Source organism: Topomyia yanbarensis, chromosome 1, assembly GCF_030247195.1.
Source record: "Topomyia yanbarensis strain Yona2022 chromosome 1, ASM3024719v1, whole genome shotgun sequence".
Classification (NCBI taxonomy): Eukaryota; Metazoa; Arthropoda; class Insecta; order Diptera; family Culicidae; genus Topomyia; species Topomyia yanbarensis.
Genome location: NC_080670.1, coordinates 98,545,642 through 98,563,935, shown reverse-complemented (window position 1 = coordinate 98,563,935; position 18,294 = coordinate 98,545,642). Strand labels below are relative to the sequence as shown.

General features: G+C 34.4%; 1 protein-coding gene across 3 annotated transcripts in view; it reads left to right on the top strand.

Moving 5' to 3' along the window:
- LOC131682711 (homeobox protein homothorax-like) overlaps positions 1-18,294 on the top strand; it is a 904,179-nt gene that overhangs the window by 440,415 nt on the left and 445,470 nt on the right. For all 3 annotated transcript variants that reach the window (XM_058964749.1, XM_058966262.1, XM_058965417.1), the window contains exon 6: positions 10,041-10,226. In XM_058964749.1, the coding sequence (XP_058820732.1) occupies positions 10,041-10,226 (186 nt within the window). The remainder of the gene's footprint in view (positions 1-10,040; positions 10,227-18,294) is intronic.

Here is an 18,294-nt window from a genome sequence, read left to right as displayed (position 1 = left end):
CTCCTAGGTCGAGAAGTAAGGCTTGATCCACAATTTACAATTAATACACCGCAAAGATAGAAAGACAATTCATAAATGTTAACTCTACTACATAATCGTGATATTTTCTGGTGCTAATCTCCTCGGTTTCCCCTACTAGGACATAGTCTTTCTATCTTCCAATACTCAACTCAATTTTTCTAGAAATCTAGTCCGATTGTACGGAAAAGATATTCGCTGAAAGTGTAAATTATTAGGTTTTATCTGTTTTTAACCCTAGAGCGTTGCACTGGGGTAAAAAAGTATCCCACGCCTTCTTTGGAGCCGTGTGAAAACGAGAATTCGGCATTTACCGACCTGGGACCCTAACCATAATTCAATTTAGAGTTCCTAGTAAGAGTACGAAAATGTGGTATAGCCAGTTTGCTTATAGCCTTTGTGGAAGCAGGTGTCCAAGTTGGCGTGGGGTACATTTGTACCCCAGTGAACGGTTGCCGTTAGTGTTTCGTCAGGTTTCGTGCTGTCAGTGGAAATGTGATTAGTGACAATACCAGTTTAAATACTTGTTTTTTTATTTCGATTATAGGGGGTACATTTATTTCCCAGTGCAACGTTCTAGGGTGGAAAACGAAAATGAAACGTTCTAAGGTTAATAGTAATGTAAGACAGCAAAGATATAGTATAATTTAGTTTTCTCCGTTCACTGAAACTATCCCTGGCAGCACTGTTCCAATAGAATCTAATCACGTTAATTGTTTTATGGATAATACTTGCAACTATTAGTTCTGAAATGAAGGGTCAATGCTCCAATACTTTGATTTGATAAGTACCATTTGGTATTCTTCATACTCCCATTAACATGTACATTTTGCATATTATTTCAAAGTTTCAGCATTTTTAGTTATGCCGCTTTGAAGTTGGAAAGTGTTGCAACTAACCCCGTTTGACGGTAGTTCTTGCAATATAGTTTCAAAACACTTCCTCAACACACTATCAGTTTTCGATCATCCACACAACATGGCAAATTCGGTATGGCAATAGGGAAGGTAGATGTGGGTCGCTTCCTCCACAAGGACAATCTAGGCGGCAAACTTCAGAATATCTAATTTACTGAGAGCTTCCTTGTACCATTTAGTACAAATTTCTCGTTGAACTCCCGACTTGTTCGCGAACTACTAGGTCTAGTCCCTGATGATTGATCTAGCCTACTGCGACGAAGAGTTCGTTCGGCGAGAAAAATGTGTGTTTTTACATTTCTTACAAAAGCAATGTATTGGATTCGCTCAAGCTTTGAAAACAAAATGCAAAATAATTGCTTTTCCCATATAAAATCCCATACTAACTTTGAACGCAATGCGCAAACCCGGGAAGCAATCAACCACTCCCAAATTTTGCACAGGCATTTGTGGCCACAAAAGAAACTCGAAAAGTGCTGTGCTGAACAATGACATATGTCGAGCCATTCTAACCTCCATACAGCGTTTTTTGTTTTTAGAAGGTTGAAAAAGTTTTATTATTATTGAGGTATTATAATAACTCGTTTTATTATCAACTACATTCAAAACTCGGCCGTAATATTTTTACGGCAATAAGAAAAAACCCTAAGAAAACTCTAATAGCAAAGCATTTAATTGCATGGGTGCGTTTCGACTTCGCCTCATCAGAAACCGACACTAATTTTTTGTCGGAATAGATTAGCGCTGGCTTGACGCAAATCCCTAAAAACTAAAACGCACTTTTTATTTCAATCGAACGACTAACGTGATGTCACGTCCGAGCAAAAGTTCTGTTTATGCCGATGAAGACACAGTGAAGCCAGTTTAGACATTTAATACTAAACGGTCCAACAAAAAAATCCCCAAACGGCAAGACCAACACATTCAAATCCTCTCTGCGACACGCTTATGTTTCATTAATTCTTATACCATAAATATTAACGCGTCGGATTGTCTGAAAGTTTGTAGCACTTCGCTTTTCATTGTATTGAGTATCAAGCGAAGCGAACACAATATGGACAATGACTAGTTTCGATTTTCTCTACACGACACAATACATATTTGAAGATCGGCTCACACTCGGTTAGCTTCAAAGCACAGTCAGAAAAAAGCCGACTCGGAATAGTGGTGGGGTATTTCGGTCGGTGTTAAATTGAAATTTCTGTTCTATCACGGACGCCAACAGCAAGGTAGCGACTGCACAAAACATGAACAGTGCTTCCCGTCATGTACGGGGAGCAAGACCTACGGTTTGGATCCACATATCCGAACTGGGAGTCCGGATCCAGATATTTGGCTGGATCTAAGTACCAAGTCAGGGCCTTGTTCAGGTCCGGACCTGGTAAGGAGAAAAGGGGATGGGCTTGATCCAGAGACTGGTCCGGATCCGGGTACTGGTCTAGAACACGGAACTGGTTCGGATCCGGAAACTGCCTAATAATTTTATTTCACTATACAACCTACCCAGTAAAATAGAATTAGTAATTTCGGCTGGTTTTCTGCCAATATTGGGGTAGATGCCAGCCTGAATTTGAATTCCAGTTGGATTGACTCGATACGTATAAAAGATTTCAAACCCGTTTGATTGCATGTATATCTGCCCTAAAGCAGTTGTCAGAAGATGGCGATTTGGTGGCCTATACATCATTCAATCATTTGATAACTCATCAATAAGTTTACGCAACATCAACTTTTACTTGGCCATATGTATAGCCTAAATTTTGGTGATTATGTTTACGATTGTGACGATATACTAAACGAAGCTGCTGGAGTTACTGTCCAAAATTGGATTTCGTTGTTCTGATTCGATGGAATGTAATCAATTTAATGCAAAGCACCTTCTTTAGTAAATTTGAATAAAAAGATTGAGCTGCTTCAGGGTAGCGTGCAGTTACTTCCGATCAAAAGAGGAAAGTTTATATATGGAACCAATTTCTGTCACAGTAGGATCAGCATCATTTCGAATTAAGTGTGAATCAAAATCAAGCAGATAATAGACGAACTGTGCAGCGATAGATGAAGCCTATTATCGATTTCCTGTTACGGGAAAGTATCTGGATTGCTTGATCGTATCCCTTCAAAAATCCTGCCTGCATCCTTGAAAGCATTCAAAGAGTTTGGATGCACATGATATTGGACAGATACAACGTTATGTACTTCTTTTCAAACATCCAAAAATTTACAGATATTACAGTTACGGTATAACAAATAAGACGAAATATGCATTCGATGAACCGACCAAATATTTCTGCAGACCTTCTAGAAACATTCCTTATTTTAGTAGCGTTTGCGTTAAGCATGATATCACGACAAACCATTCCAAGTTTTGAAACAAACACACATCGATTTTTTAAGAAAGTATCGAAATTTCCATTACTAATTTGATTGCAAGACCCTTTCATTCAAGATCTAACTATTGAAATAAACTATTAAAAGAATTGTTAAAAATCTGATCAATCGGTTCATCGGTTGCATATCAGTGTGCCTGAAGATATATAGTCCATTGATCTGCAAATCAGTTGGAAAAGCACAATCTGCATTCACTACTCACTCCAAATGTTTGCCGGTCTAGATATTTCCTACAGAATTTCATTTGGAGAATTTAAGTCTTATGGAATAAATTAAAAATCTTTTTTCCCGGGATTCTTGAATCCCGGGAATGAGAAAACACAATTTCCCGGGAATCGGGAATCTCGGGAAATTCAAAAATCCCGGGATTCCCGAGAAATAAATTCCCGGGATGGAAGCTCTAGTGTACGTACACGCTGGAACCTAGAAAAATTGTAGAAAGAGAACTGCGGAGAGAAAAACAGCATGTTTGGCAACGCATGCCCCGGCTTTGTATAGTAACACGTCCACTGATATAAGGATAGGCAAATGGAGTCTCCGTAGTTCTCATTCTAGAGTTTTTCTATTTTAACCTAAATTTGTACATCGTTTGCTTGGGTTCGGTGTTGAACGCATGTACGAAAATGTAAACTTTTCGATGTTCATGCGAAGACTGGTTTAATCATCAGGTCCTATGTTTGAAGCATATTTTAGCTGTTTTCGTGTAACTTTCAAATGGTTTACTATATCGCCTCGATGCCAATTTTGCGTGGATTATGTAAAACATATTGGTCTTGATGGAGAAACGCGAATAACTCATAAAAAGGGCATAATAAAACAATAACTGCTTTTGTTATTACAAAAATTTAAATATCTTAAAGTTACTACATTTTCGAATTTTTTTTGTTATAAGCATTTTGATTTGAAATAGCATTTAGAATCATATTAAATAAGAAAATTGTATATTTGATTGCGAATAGTATGAGTTATATAAAAGTTGTTGATAGGAACTTTTTTATTGAAAGCTTATCTATGATCTTAAGACAATAAAAAAGTTTTTTTGCGTCATTGCGGTACGCATTTGATTTTTAATAGTTTATAATGGAGAATTTTTAAAAAGGGCATAATTTCACGAATTTATTATTTTTGTTGGAGTAAAATTCCTAATATCCCGACAACTATCGCATTTTAGAAGATTTTTACTAAATGCATTTTGATTTGAAAGGACATTTTTTTGGGGAAACTTTGCCACTGGGACTACTATTCAGGTTAGCTTTTGTGGCTGCCCCTGTTTGCTCTACACGTTACAAATTTCCCGAATCCAATGTAGTTGGAAGCGAGTTGTTTGTTTGTCCACATGTGTCGTCCCAACAGGGTACTACATTATTAATTTAGCTGAAGATCTGTATGGGACAGGTATGCCATATCTCGTGAGGCGTCATAAGATGCCCCTCCGAAGTATTGCTTGCTCTCTTCGAAGAAATAGTACTGCACACTGGCAAAGAATATGTTCCGAGCTCTCAGGCTCGTAGTTACAAAATCGACAAATGTCATCTTGAGTTCTAGTTTAATGGCACAGGTACCTAGAAATGGTTCTGGTCCAACAAAAATGTTCGTCGGCCACTTCGTTACCATCGATTCCTTGGTGGCCAGGTACCCAGAATATCATTACTTTATTCCGAGTTGCAAGTTGTTGTAAAGATGTGATGCACTTCCAAACCACTCGCATTTCAACGACCTTAATGCCAACGGTGCTGCTTGGCTGTCCGAGAAGATTGCGATTTTTGCATATCTGTAGTTTAGTTTCCTACAGACCTCCGAGCAGGTGTATATTGCATATACCTCTGCCTGAAAAACTGTGGGCCACTTTCCCATTGATATCGCTTCTTTAATTCTTGGTCCGTAGACTCCCGAGCCAGTCAGCTCACCCATTTTAGAACCATCCGTATAGAATGATATTGTACCTTGAGGTAGTATGGGACTCCCTACATCCCGCATCTGACGATCCACTATGTGGACCTTATATGAGATATCGAAGTTCGGTTTAGCCTCCATTTTATCTTGAACTGTTGTCAAGACCGGGTTTAGTTTGAGTTCCTTTATTATACTCAGGTGACCATTTAAATCCCCATCAAATAGTGGTTTACCCTTTAGCAATTTCAGAGAGCCAAGTCTCGCCACCCTCATAACATGTTTGTGCAATGAAGGTAGATGAAGCATGGCTTCCATAGCTATAGTGGGTGCTGATTTCATAGCACCTGTGGTAGAGAGGCAGGCTAGCCTCTGAACTTTAGTTAGTTTAGCTTGGGCGGTCTTTTGCTTAACTTTGGGCCACCACATAATGGAGGAATAAGTTAATCGTGGTCTGGCGATGGTCGTGTAGGACCAGTAAGCCAACCTCGGTTTGAGACCCCAAGTTTTCCCGAAGAGTTTACTGCACGCCCACAGTGCTGTTGTTGGTTTATTAACGGCGTATGTCTGGTGCGAGTTCCAATTCAGTTTCTTGTCTAGGATAACAGTTGGGGGAACCAACTTCAGTTTTTTTTTCCTATTGGTAAATGGTACAATGACCGTTTTTGCAGGGTTCACGTTGAGTCCCTCTTTGAAACACCATGTCATGGTGAAGTTTAGGGCTAGTTGAATCCGATCGCTTAGTACAGATTCATGTTTTCCCCTCACAATTAGGACAATGTCATCTGCATATCCAAGAATCTCGAAACCCATTTCAGTCAGATATCTCAACTCTTGAGCAGTGCAAAAATCCAGTCCTCTATCGGTTTTTCCGCTCCTCTTTTTGCAAGGGCCAGTTATTTTTCTCTTGGTTCGAACAAAAGTATCTCAAAATTTTACAATAATCGCATGAAAAATGAATTTTTCACATGTCGTTGAAGCAAGTGATGTCGATGATTTCTATTCAATTCGTTTCCATAGAATTGTACGCACCTTCAAACTTCAAATGGCGATTTCTCAAGAGTTACACGGCCGATTGGAGTAGTTTTAAGTTTTTTTTGGGAAGAAGAATGAACATACTATGCTATAGATATGAGCTTTTTGCACAGAAATGATATACCTTTGTTCTATATTAAGAAAAAGGAATTGAAAAATTTTATTTCGTTTCAGTAATTTATCTTTATACCTCTTACAATTTTTGAGACGATCTACCATGGGTCAGTTATCATGAATCTGACTCCAAATTTAGTGTAGTTTCAAGATATTTAGGCCTCATCTTGCGCATTTTTGCGCCGAAGTTGTTATATCTATGTTTTTGAAAATACCCATATGGAGACGCCCTGTAGCTCATGAATCTTCTTACAAATTGGATGCCTACTCGACATCTTATTACTGAAGAATTAGCAATTTTTACTAGTTTTGGCAACCATTTTTGCTATTTGATGTTATTGACTACTATTATTAACGCCTTCAAATGGGTTTCCATAAGAGTAGTAAAAAAAGAATTATGGAATATCAAAACTGATAGCAGAAATGGATTCAGCGACTCAAAATTAATTAAAAACCCTTTTTTAGCCACATAAACCAATTTTTTATAATTTTGTCACAACTTTGTATGGGGATGTGCCCGCCGGTTTTAGGAAGATTTCCTGAACCTCTTCTTTGCTCGTTGGTTTTGTATGAATAAGATTGAGTTTTTCTCTGCCGGAGCAATGTCAAAATAATATGCCATTTTTTTCTGCTCATTATTGAACAATTTATAAAAAAGAACAAGTTCACGCGCATCTTTAACCTTTTAAGTATACGATCAAACATATTCGTCACCGCACCTATTCACCGCCTTCTAACCATCCTTCTCCCGGCGGCTCAAACAATCTGCTCCAGATCCTGCACCGAAACTTGCGATTTGGCCATATCGAAATCGATGGTGCTTGGTTGATTGATAAAGATTCTCACCTTTTTTTAGTCCGTGAGAGGGCGGTGCTTTGAACTTGATGGCACTGATTTTGACCAGCTGATTGAAGGTAATCGAAATGATCAGCTATTCGTCACAATCGGACACCAGATGACCCCCGCTGGAACTGAGCGCATTCACCATCGGGTGGTCGTTCGATTAGTTCAAATATTCGCACTGGTTCTTCTGGATGAAGGTGTTCAAGTCCAACATTCCATGACCGTAATCTTCTCCAGATTCATCCACACTGGCGACGTAATGTTTCTGTATTTTGGCTTCAAGTCCATTAATGTCTGCTCCCTGCATCCTGTCAATCTTTGTTCTGGCTCGGTAGAAAATAAACATTGGCATGGTCGACATGCCCTGGGACGGTGCCGTTTCGGTACATCTGTCGACGTCCACCTTGAGGAACACAGCCTTTGGATATTTTGCCGGTAGCTGATCGAGCAAATGCGATATGTTTCAGAACGGTCCACACCAAGCTGCGGTAAAATCCACAACGACTAATTTTCCTCCTGCTGCGGCTAGTTCGGTTTGGAAGTGAGCTTCATTGGTGATTGCTTTAACAGCCATGCTGTATGGTTTCTTGCGCTGCTATCGGTTAGATGAAGATTCTAGTTACAGGGCCACTACTTTACCCGGAGAAATCAGCTACATAATTAACTTTTAACGTTATACACTTTACTCCACACAAAATTTATCTAATCGAGAATGACGAGAGATGAACGATGAAAGATGAATACTAAAACTTCTCTTAGATGAACGAAATGAATTCGTGCGAGCAACGAGATTGTTCGTAATATACACAAATGTTTATTAAAATAAGAAAAACTGTTCGTTTCATTCACGAAAAATAATGTCGTTGTCAACAACATTCGTGCAATGTACACTAAATAAGTAAAATTTACGAAAACTTTCGTTCATCAAGCGGCCGTTTCTTCACACCACAGTAAAATCGATTTGGCCACATCGATTTTTTTTTAAATTAAAATAATCGATGTTGTCAAACATCGATCCCAAAAGATCGACTAAAACAATAAGAGGCTAACAAATACGAAAACTTTTCTAAAATAAACGAAATGAATTCGTGCAACCAACGAAGACGTTCGTAATATACGTAAACAATTATTGAAATAAACGAATCATTTCGCTTCATTCACGAAAAATAATGTCGTTGTCAACGATAACATTCGTGGCATGTACACTAGATAAGTAAAATTTACTAATACTTTTGCTCATCAAGTGTCCATTTCTTCACACCACAAACTTTCTAGTCCTCAATAAATGTGAGCAGGTTGAAATAAAATCGATTTTGCAAGATCGATCCTGTTAGTTAGTTGAAAAAATTGTTGTTGTCAAACATCGATCCTAAAATATCGATTGAAAAAATAATATGCTAATGAATACGAAAACATTCGTAAGATGAACGATATAAATTTACGTGAGCAATGAAATCCTCCGTAATATACACAAAGGTTTAATAAAATAAATGAAACATTTCGTTTCATTCACGAAAAATAATGTCGTTATCAACGATAACATTCGTGCAGTGTACATTACAAGTGTAAAATATACGAAAGCTTTCGTTCACCAAGCGGCCAGTCTTGTTCATTAAATGAACGAAACCTACTATTTACAATGCACGAAAATACTTCGTTGCAGAAAACGACGAATAAATTCGTGCATTGTACGATCGATTTCATTATATTTATGAATTTATATTATCAGTGTACAGGAATATGTCCGGAATCCGGGATTTCCCGAATTACCGATAACAATTTATTGCAGGAATCATTAATTCACCTTCAGTGATCTAGGTCAGCGAATCGAAATAATTATCTGTTCATTTCAATAGATTTTTAACCTATGAGGTATTACGATTGTACCGGTTTACACGAAAAATTCCTATGTAACCGCAATAACTAACCTGTAACTCCGGAAGCAAAAGCCAGTGGTACAGAATGAAATTCAATAGCAGTCAATGGAAGTATTATATCTTTCATTTGAAATCGAGTTTGTAAAAATCGGTTAAGATTTGGCTGATAAATAGCTGTGATATTTGCTTAGGAGCTTGACGAGTTCCCCGGGGTATCAAGAACCGTAATAGGTTGCAAATATCGTCAAAACTACTCATTGGTCAATAATACTCTAGATCCAAAAATCCAAGCATTTTGAACCTCTTTGAATGCGTATTACATCATTTGGACACCATAGTGTTACCAGTTTATAAAGGAATTTGCTGTGTGACCGTATTCTTCAACCCGTAACTCCGGAACTGGAAGTCGGATCAACTAAAAATTCAATAGCGACCGATGAGAGCGTTGTACCTTTCATTTGAAACTAAGCTTGTGAAAATCGGCCCAGCCATCTCTGGGAAAAATCGGTAAGATTGTTTGGCACATACATACATACATACATACATACATACATACATACATACATACATACATACATACATACATACATACATACATACACACATACATACACAGACTTTTTCCGATCTCGACGAACTGAGTCGAATGGTATGCGGTCCTCGGTTAAAAATTCCGACCGATTGCATAACCTTACTATATGAGAAAAGCAAAACATGTTTTTCGCTTACAAGCGAAGGTAAAGTATACAATCACCCATATTTAAAAATAAATATGCTTACTTCCAATTATTCGAATAGATTTTCGGAGACTTTGATAAGTTTCTGTTGAAAGAGGTAAAAAATATTAGCGCAATTGGCTGGACTGGAATTAACATTAAACTACACAAAATCGCTACAATATTCTACGTTCATTACTTCTGACTGACATATTGTATTCCATCTCCAACTTTTCTTTCAGGTGCACGAATTATGCGATAATTTCTGCCATCGATATATTTCATGTTTAAAGGGTAAAATGCCAATAGATTTAGTGATCGACGAACGGGACACCACCAAACCACCAGAATTAGGTGGTGCCAATGGAGAGGGTAGAAGTAATGCAGATTCAACATCACATACAGATGGAGCTAGCACACCAGACGTTGTGAGTACCCCCTTCGCGGGAGCACATGGTCCTATATTGGCGAGCTACAATGCGGTGGTGCACCCATGTTCGTAGTACGACTATGACCTTCTTGCAAAAACGAAGCGGGTGCTCACAATGCCCTGGGATAATGGACAGAACTTCGCTTGATATCGCGCTGATTATGCTTAATTGTAGATACAACAAATTGAAAACAATAATACCAAAAATTAAGCAAAACCGATAGCATTGATTCAATATTGTTATTTTAAAAGGCAAACTAACAAACGCCAATGAAAATCTGCATAACAAATTTCGCCTGCAAGATTGAGATGAACAATGAAGTTTGTAATATGTACAGAAGCTGCAACTGCATTCTAGAACTCGACTCGTCGCTAAAATTATACTGAAATCCATGTGCACGATTCAGAACGTCTGGATACAGAAATTATATACGGTAAAACGACGCAAAATAGCTAAGGTACATGTGCAACAGAGAGAAAAACGAAGCGAACACAATACAATGGATACAGTGAAAAGAAAAATAGCAAACTAAACTGTGAGTGGAAACAATCACACTCTTACCACCAGCTCAGGTGCAAAGCTTTTCTTGTGTGTATGTATAATCTCGTTTTTCACCTAGCATATTACAATGCATCGAACTATTAATCCTATTCATGAAGCGCTAACCAGAGTGAGAGCAAAATGCATAAATAAAACAGTGAATTAATTGTAGTTTCTGTACGTGCTGCAAACGGCTGAATTACAACAGCATTTAGAACAAAAAAAAATTAAAAAAAGTTACATTAATACAAAAAAGAGAAATAACGTACGAATCTGAAGAATATATTGTAACAAGCAACTTTATATACGTATTTAAAGTATAAGCATTGAATTAAAGATTATTGCAAATTTTACTGAACAAATACAAAGCAAACCAGCATTTGAAGGCAAGCCAGGATCAGATAAAGAATGTAGCAAGTATACTTCGTTTTTGCAAGAGGCCCATATAGCTCGCCAATTTCGATTACCCGGAACTATTTGGCAACAATGCGCAAGCTGGCACGTGATAATCATCATTGTTTAATTATATAATACGCAGGGGTAATTTTTTACAGATTGCTTGGACGGATGAATACGGTATTTTTCACTCAATGTTGAAACATATTACATTGTGATTTGAATCTGTGGTAGTAGGCACACGATAAGTTTCGTCGGAAATTTTGAAGTTAAAAAATATATTGAATTGCTCATTTTTTTAATCTTAACACCACAATATCGTTGAAAGTATTTCCGCCACTGTTGTCAAATAATTCCGTGATCGAATATATAAAAGTATTTCTAGCTTCGCGACATTATTGTTTCAAGTAAATTGTTTGGTTCCTCTTTGTTCCTGTGGGAAATTGACATGACTATTATATCTTTTCGCATTGTTAAAGATATAATCTCTTCTGTCGAAATGACTAATACCGAACTAATTAAAAGGAAAAATAGTACTACAAAATATCCGATTTTACTACGATTTTCAGTGGGTCTTCCAACCACAATTACTGAGATCCTGGATGAATCCTAGAATTGAATCTAAATGTTTTTTCTATTTTCTTTTGACTTCACCTCTTTTATTTTACTATAAAAATATAGAGCCAATTAAATTTTCGGAAGTATAAATCATTCATTTATTTTATATATATATATATATATATATATATATATATATATATATATATATATATATATATATATATATATATATATATATATATATATATATATATATATATATATATATATATATATATATATATATATATATATATATATATATATATATATATATATATATATATATATATATATATATATATATATATATATATATATATATATATATATATATATATATATATGATAACGATATACGTAATTTACAAATGACTGAAATTCTTTATTCTCTTCAATTATCCTTCGAACAACAGCTGGTTTTGTTTTTCCAATAAAATTTATATATTGATATAGGTAAAATGAACTGATATACGGAAAAGGGCAAGTGGAAAAACGCACTGCAATATATACGATGTAGAATACTTACTGTACTATAGGGCATATATTTTGCTATAGCTTAGAGCTATTCAATTTTACTGTCACAGTTCATTGAATGATTTTCAACGTCATATGTGGAATGCTCGTGACCATTAGTAAATTCAAGTGGAGTAAGTTCATACAACTACTTTTGCCGGTGAATGATCACTGGATATTCGAAGTATAATACAACTCGTAGGTAATCAGACCCTAATTATTGGTGAATACTGGCAGCACTTAAAAATATGTTGAGTGTATTTGTGCCACTCACAGTAGGAACATACACAATTTGTTCACTTTTTTCTCCTCGCATTTTTATTAAAATGCACAATTCATATCACTTAATTTTTGATTATTGAAATTAAAACAAAACAAGAACAGAAGAATAACGAGTATAAATTTATTTAAAAAACTAATAAAACATTTACCAATATCTCTCAACAGAAAGAAAATAACTCAATGACTACCAAGTAAAAAAGCATCCAAACATATACACAATTTACATAGACAGTTTATAGGTTAAGGATATAAATTAACACGATGAAAATGCGTATACGAATTATATTTAAAAAGAATTACAACCCGGTAAGGATATTTTCTATACGACATATTTTTTGTAAGTATGTAACAAAAGAAAAGTATATTTAAATTAATTCAGAATAAATAAAATAAGTGAAGGTAAATTAGCAACAATAAATTAATAGGAAGATATTAGCTAAACGCGTTTCTAGCGGTCAAACAAAAACTGTATTAATTATTTCTCGAATTAGTGTATTAAAAATTTAAGAACAAGCTATATGGGCATTTTGAGTTCTAAATATAAATATCAAAGACGAGCGAAAAGAAGGGTTTTTGTTCTTAAAAACGTAAAAATGAGCAAAAACTAAAAATAAAAATCATACTCAGCATAACAGGAAATAGAATTTGTAATTTTTATTTATATTGATAAACCTTTAGAGAAAATGTAAAGCTTAACGTTTTTTAGACAATTTTCATTATGTTTGGAAAAGCATGTGATTTATTCGTTATGATTTATTGTAATTTAACAAAGGCATAGAGAGAAAATAAAAACTAGATCTGCGATATGTCTACAAGATTTGAAATGAGATAGCTGTAATAAGATATGTGTGGAATGGAGCTTAGCGGTTAATACTATGATACATATTTTAGGAAAGCGTAAACCCTTTTAAGTTCAAATATTCAGTAGAAGTTTTTGATGTTGTTGTTGCTGCTCATTTTGAAACTAAATAAATATTTTCCTGGCAACGATGTGTGCTGGCATTTGCATCCATTATGTTGCGAATACCGAATCATGCTTCCAGAATAAGTGGGTCATCTGTAGAAGGCAAAACTCTAATACTATCCAAATTCAACTTGGCTGCTCTCATTCTTAAGTTGCTGCCCACTTTTAAAGTTGTTAAACTCTTAAATTGTCTATAATTTTTATATCCATCATTACTCCTTTGATTGTTAATTGATATACGGCAACGACTGCTATTCAACTTAAGTAATTTTCCTCAAATTTGTTTTGATTTTCCAAACTATCATGGTAAAGGAAAAAGTGAAATTTTCCATTGTTCTCATTTTACCCGCTAGCTACAGTCGGCAATATCCATTACAAGAAGTTCAAATTTAGCTCTACTCAGAGGAAAATCCGATTTAATAAATAATATTGCTTAAAGCTTGCATTTGTTTACATTATTATTATAATTTTTATTATTATTATTATTATTATTATTATTATTATTATTATTATTATTATTATTATTATTATTATTATTATTATTATTATTATTATTATTATTATTATTATTATTATTATTATTGCCTATTGATTATTTTATTTTTTTTTACAAACTAACTTATCAAAAATTGAAGAAAAAAGGAAAAATCAGCTGTTTCCAGTTTTTTGCAAGTTTGGTAACAATGTAACATATAAATATTGAAAAAATACTAAATTATTTTTTAACAAAATAAATGTTTTGTTGTTAAAATAAAAGCATTGTGTATTACATTTGAATCAATATCCAGAAAGTTGGGGTTTTTAGCACAAGGGAAATTTATCGGATCAATGATGATTAGTTCCACGTTTGTGAATGGCTCGAATGATAAATTTGTATGTTCATATACCTATAACGCAGTATTAGTTTAATTCAATTTAAGCGCAGTCGTATATATATTATATGATATATATATTTATATATATATATATATAGTATATATATATATATATATATATATATATATATATATATATATATATATATATTATATATATATATATATAGTATATATATATAGTATATATATATATATATATATATATATAATATATATATATATATTATATATATATATATATATATATATATATATATATATATAAATATATATATATATATATATATATAGTATATATATATATATATATATATATATATAGACTCAGGTGATTCGCATTTCTAATGCCAAAAGATCCTGACTCCTACGGTAGCAGACACAAAGTCGCCGGTGAGCTCTAAGCTTGCATATATGATCATTCCACGCTTTTCTAAACTTTCTCCCTTCAACTCCTTGCTCTCCCTTGAGTACTATGGCTCTAAATATTGAAAAATATACTTCACCTTCCAATCCCTTGCTAATTAAATGCCGTAACAACTGTTGACAAATTGACTCAATAGGCCGTTAACAAAAATGGTTAACCAAAAAATGGTAGAAATGGTTCAGTATATCCTGGACTACACTTCTATCTAATCGTTGGTACACTGTAGAAAGAATTGCAATCTGTAGAATTGGAAATACAAAAAATAGGTTTTCCCATACTCATTTCCATACGAATTTCAAACACAATGCGCTACGCCGGTTCAAAACCAATCGATCCCATATTTTTCACAGTTATTTGAAACCCCAAAAATAGCCAAAAAAGTGCTGTGCTGAAAAAACGATCATATTTCCCCACCCTAATATATATATATATATATATATATATATATATATATATATATATATATATATATATATATATATATATATATATATATATATATATATATATATATATATATATATATATATATATATATATATATATATATATATATATATATATATATATATATATATATATATATATATATATATATATATATATATATATATATATATATATATATATATATATATATATATATATATATATTAGACTGGTTCAATTTTTGACTTTTAGCTCCGCCAAGCTCTACTGTACATTTTCGTACACCGCTATGCGGAATGCTTATATGCAGTTTACTAGTAAAAAATTAGTTCACGAGACATTTTATTTATGTTGAAATTGTTTACTAGACAGCATAAGGAAGATACAATAATTATCCTTGTACTACAAATGCTCATTTTTTCACAAAAAATCAAATGCTCATTTTTTCACAAAAGATCATAATTCTAAAGATAGTCAAATATACACGCAATCTCATATTCCTACAGCACACATATTTTTTCAAAAATCAATTGAAATTTCTAGAATAAATATTCAATGTGGTACCTTTTGTTTGTATTTACAGTTTTCAATCGTATTGGAATGCTAACCACTAGTTTTTGTGTGCATTCAACTTAAATTTTATCCCATTCTTCTAAATAGTAGTTTCTAAGATCATTCTCATTATAATCCGGATTGTTTTGCACTTTTTATCCAAATATTCCCATTTATTTTTCTAATCAGTAAATAAACGGGGTCTGCAGCAAGAGAATCCATAACATTTAAACAATTATAAATTTATTCTAAACGTTTTTTGCACGTCTTATGCTTTAGGTTCTTCTCCTGATCGAATTTCCAATGTCCACCATTTTTTAGTAAAAGTACCATTTTGCTTTAAAATTTATTTTAAGACATTCATATTAAAATACTCATTCTGATCCATCATTCCATCAATGAAGACCAAATTTCTAGCACTTCTAGTGGACATATAATACCCAATACAATAACTGCACTGTCCCTGCGCTTAACTGCTGTTATAAGACTATTACGTCCAGGTCTGAGTTCGATTTTCTCCACCCAAAACAACAGCCATTTGAGTCAAAGATGTTGAATTCGGACTCGTAGACAAAGTTTAACATCTTTCCAATATTCCAATAAAGTTGTTTAATGTATAAAAATCAATTTTTTGTTCTTCTCATTGATGAACAGCTTCTTGCTCAGAACACAAGCATTGTAATTGTCCGTTCTCCGTACATTACGAGCCGTACCAAAGCAGACTTATACTTAAGGTTCAAGTTACCTTTTTTAAGCATGTGTTAGAATTGAACGCTTGGTAGTGTGCGTGGGAAAATTTGTGTTCAGCTTTGCCACCGGATTATCCATTTAAACCTTTTTAAAACTCTAAAAGAAGAATATCAGTCGATTTATTAGATCATCACGATTCAATTCATGCAAAATACCTGCTGGAAAAACCATCGGCTTAGCTAAATGGTGCTTTTGAAAAAGTGGCTGTGGTTTTCTCATTGCGCAGTTGTGTTGCGTGCCCCAGCTCGGTGTGGTAGTGTGATAAAAAATCACAGCCACTTTTTCAAAAGCACCATCCAGCTAAGCCGATAGTTTTTCCAGCAGGTATTTTGCATGAATTGAATCGTGATGATCTAATAAATCGAATGATATTCTTCTTTTAGAGTTTTGAAAAGGTTTAAATGGATAATCTGGTGGCAAAGCTGAACACAATTTTTCTTACGCATACTACCAAGCCTTGAGGTAACTTGAGCCTTAAATGCTAGGATTCAGTTTATTTACCATGTATATAACATTAATTACTCGATTTTCCCAAATTTTTCTAATGAAAAATCGTTTATTCCTCATCGTAAATTTTTTACAGTTCAATTTTTTCGCAATATCTGTTCTGCATTTCGCCACATCAAAGTTTTTAACAACATGTTAAATAGTTGTACGCAATCTTTGAACAATTTCAAAGATTTTATGAAGCGATTTAGCTTCATTTTAGTGAGTAATAATTAGTTTCCGTCCCATAATGGCAGTTAATTTACTTTTTTGCCTTTCTCATATAGAAAGGTTATGCAATCACTCTGAAAAACGTCAACCTAATCCCGGCCAAATTTTTTTTTCGACTCGTTTAGGGTTTCTGGATTTTAACAGAGGCGTAGTTGATGGTTTACGGAGAGGGGTTACACCCCCCCCCCCTCTACTGTTCGCGACCCTCCTTTAAAAATCTCCTTAAATCACCCCTCAGACCACCACCCCATCCAGCCCTCATACCCCTCCCTTTCAACCCCGTCATCTTTAAACCACCACTGTATCACAAAGCATACCAATTTAAGCTGGGGAGTCGTTCGTTCATGGGACTTTCGCCCTCTTCACATACCCAGCCCCGCATGACAAAATGAGTTAGCAAGCAGATAACATTGATCTAATGATGATTAGGCTAATGGAGTATGATATTTTTTTGTTTCAAGTGTTTCACCGTCGACACGTAGCTCATCAAGTTCGTGGCTGGCATGCCATTGTGTATAAGTGCAAAGTGTACTAAGAATGTAATGGACATTTCCACAATTATGTTGAACATAAAAAGCCTCCGTGCCATAGTTTAGAGAAATGAGAAAGGCACAATTGCACCGCTAGGTGGATTAAAACAGGTTTTTTAACCATTACGTTAATTTGAGGGAATTTCTTAAACTAGTGTAGAGGAAACTGTGCCAAGAAACGCTTTTCTGTAGTCATAAAAACTATTCTTCAAAGTAAAACAAAAAAATAAAGAAATAACAGGTTTTAAATTACAAATTAAATGACTTTTCAAAAGTGTACGAATATGAAATTTTGCCATTTTTACACCAAGTAATGATTTTTTGCCTTTCTCAATAGAAAAGTATTGCAATTGCTCTGAAAACCGACCTGTTAGCGGAGGCCCGGAGGGCTGAGTGACATATACCATTCGATTCAGTTCGTCGAGTTCGGCAAATGTCTGTGTGTGTACGTATGTGTGTATGTATGTATGTGTGTGTATGTGCGTAT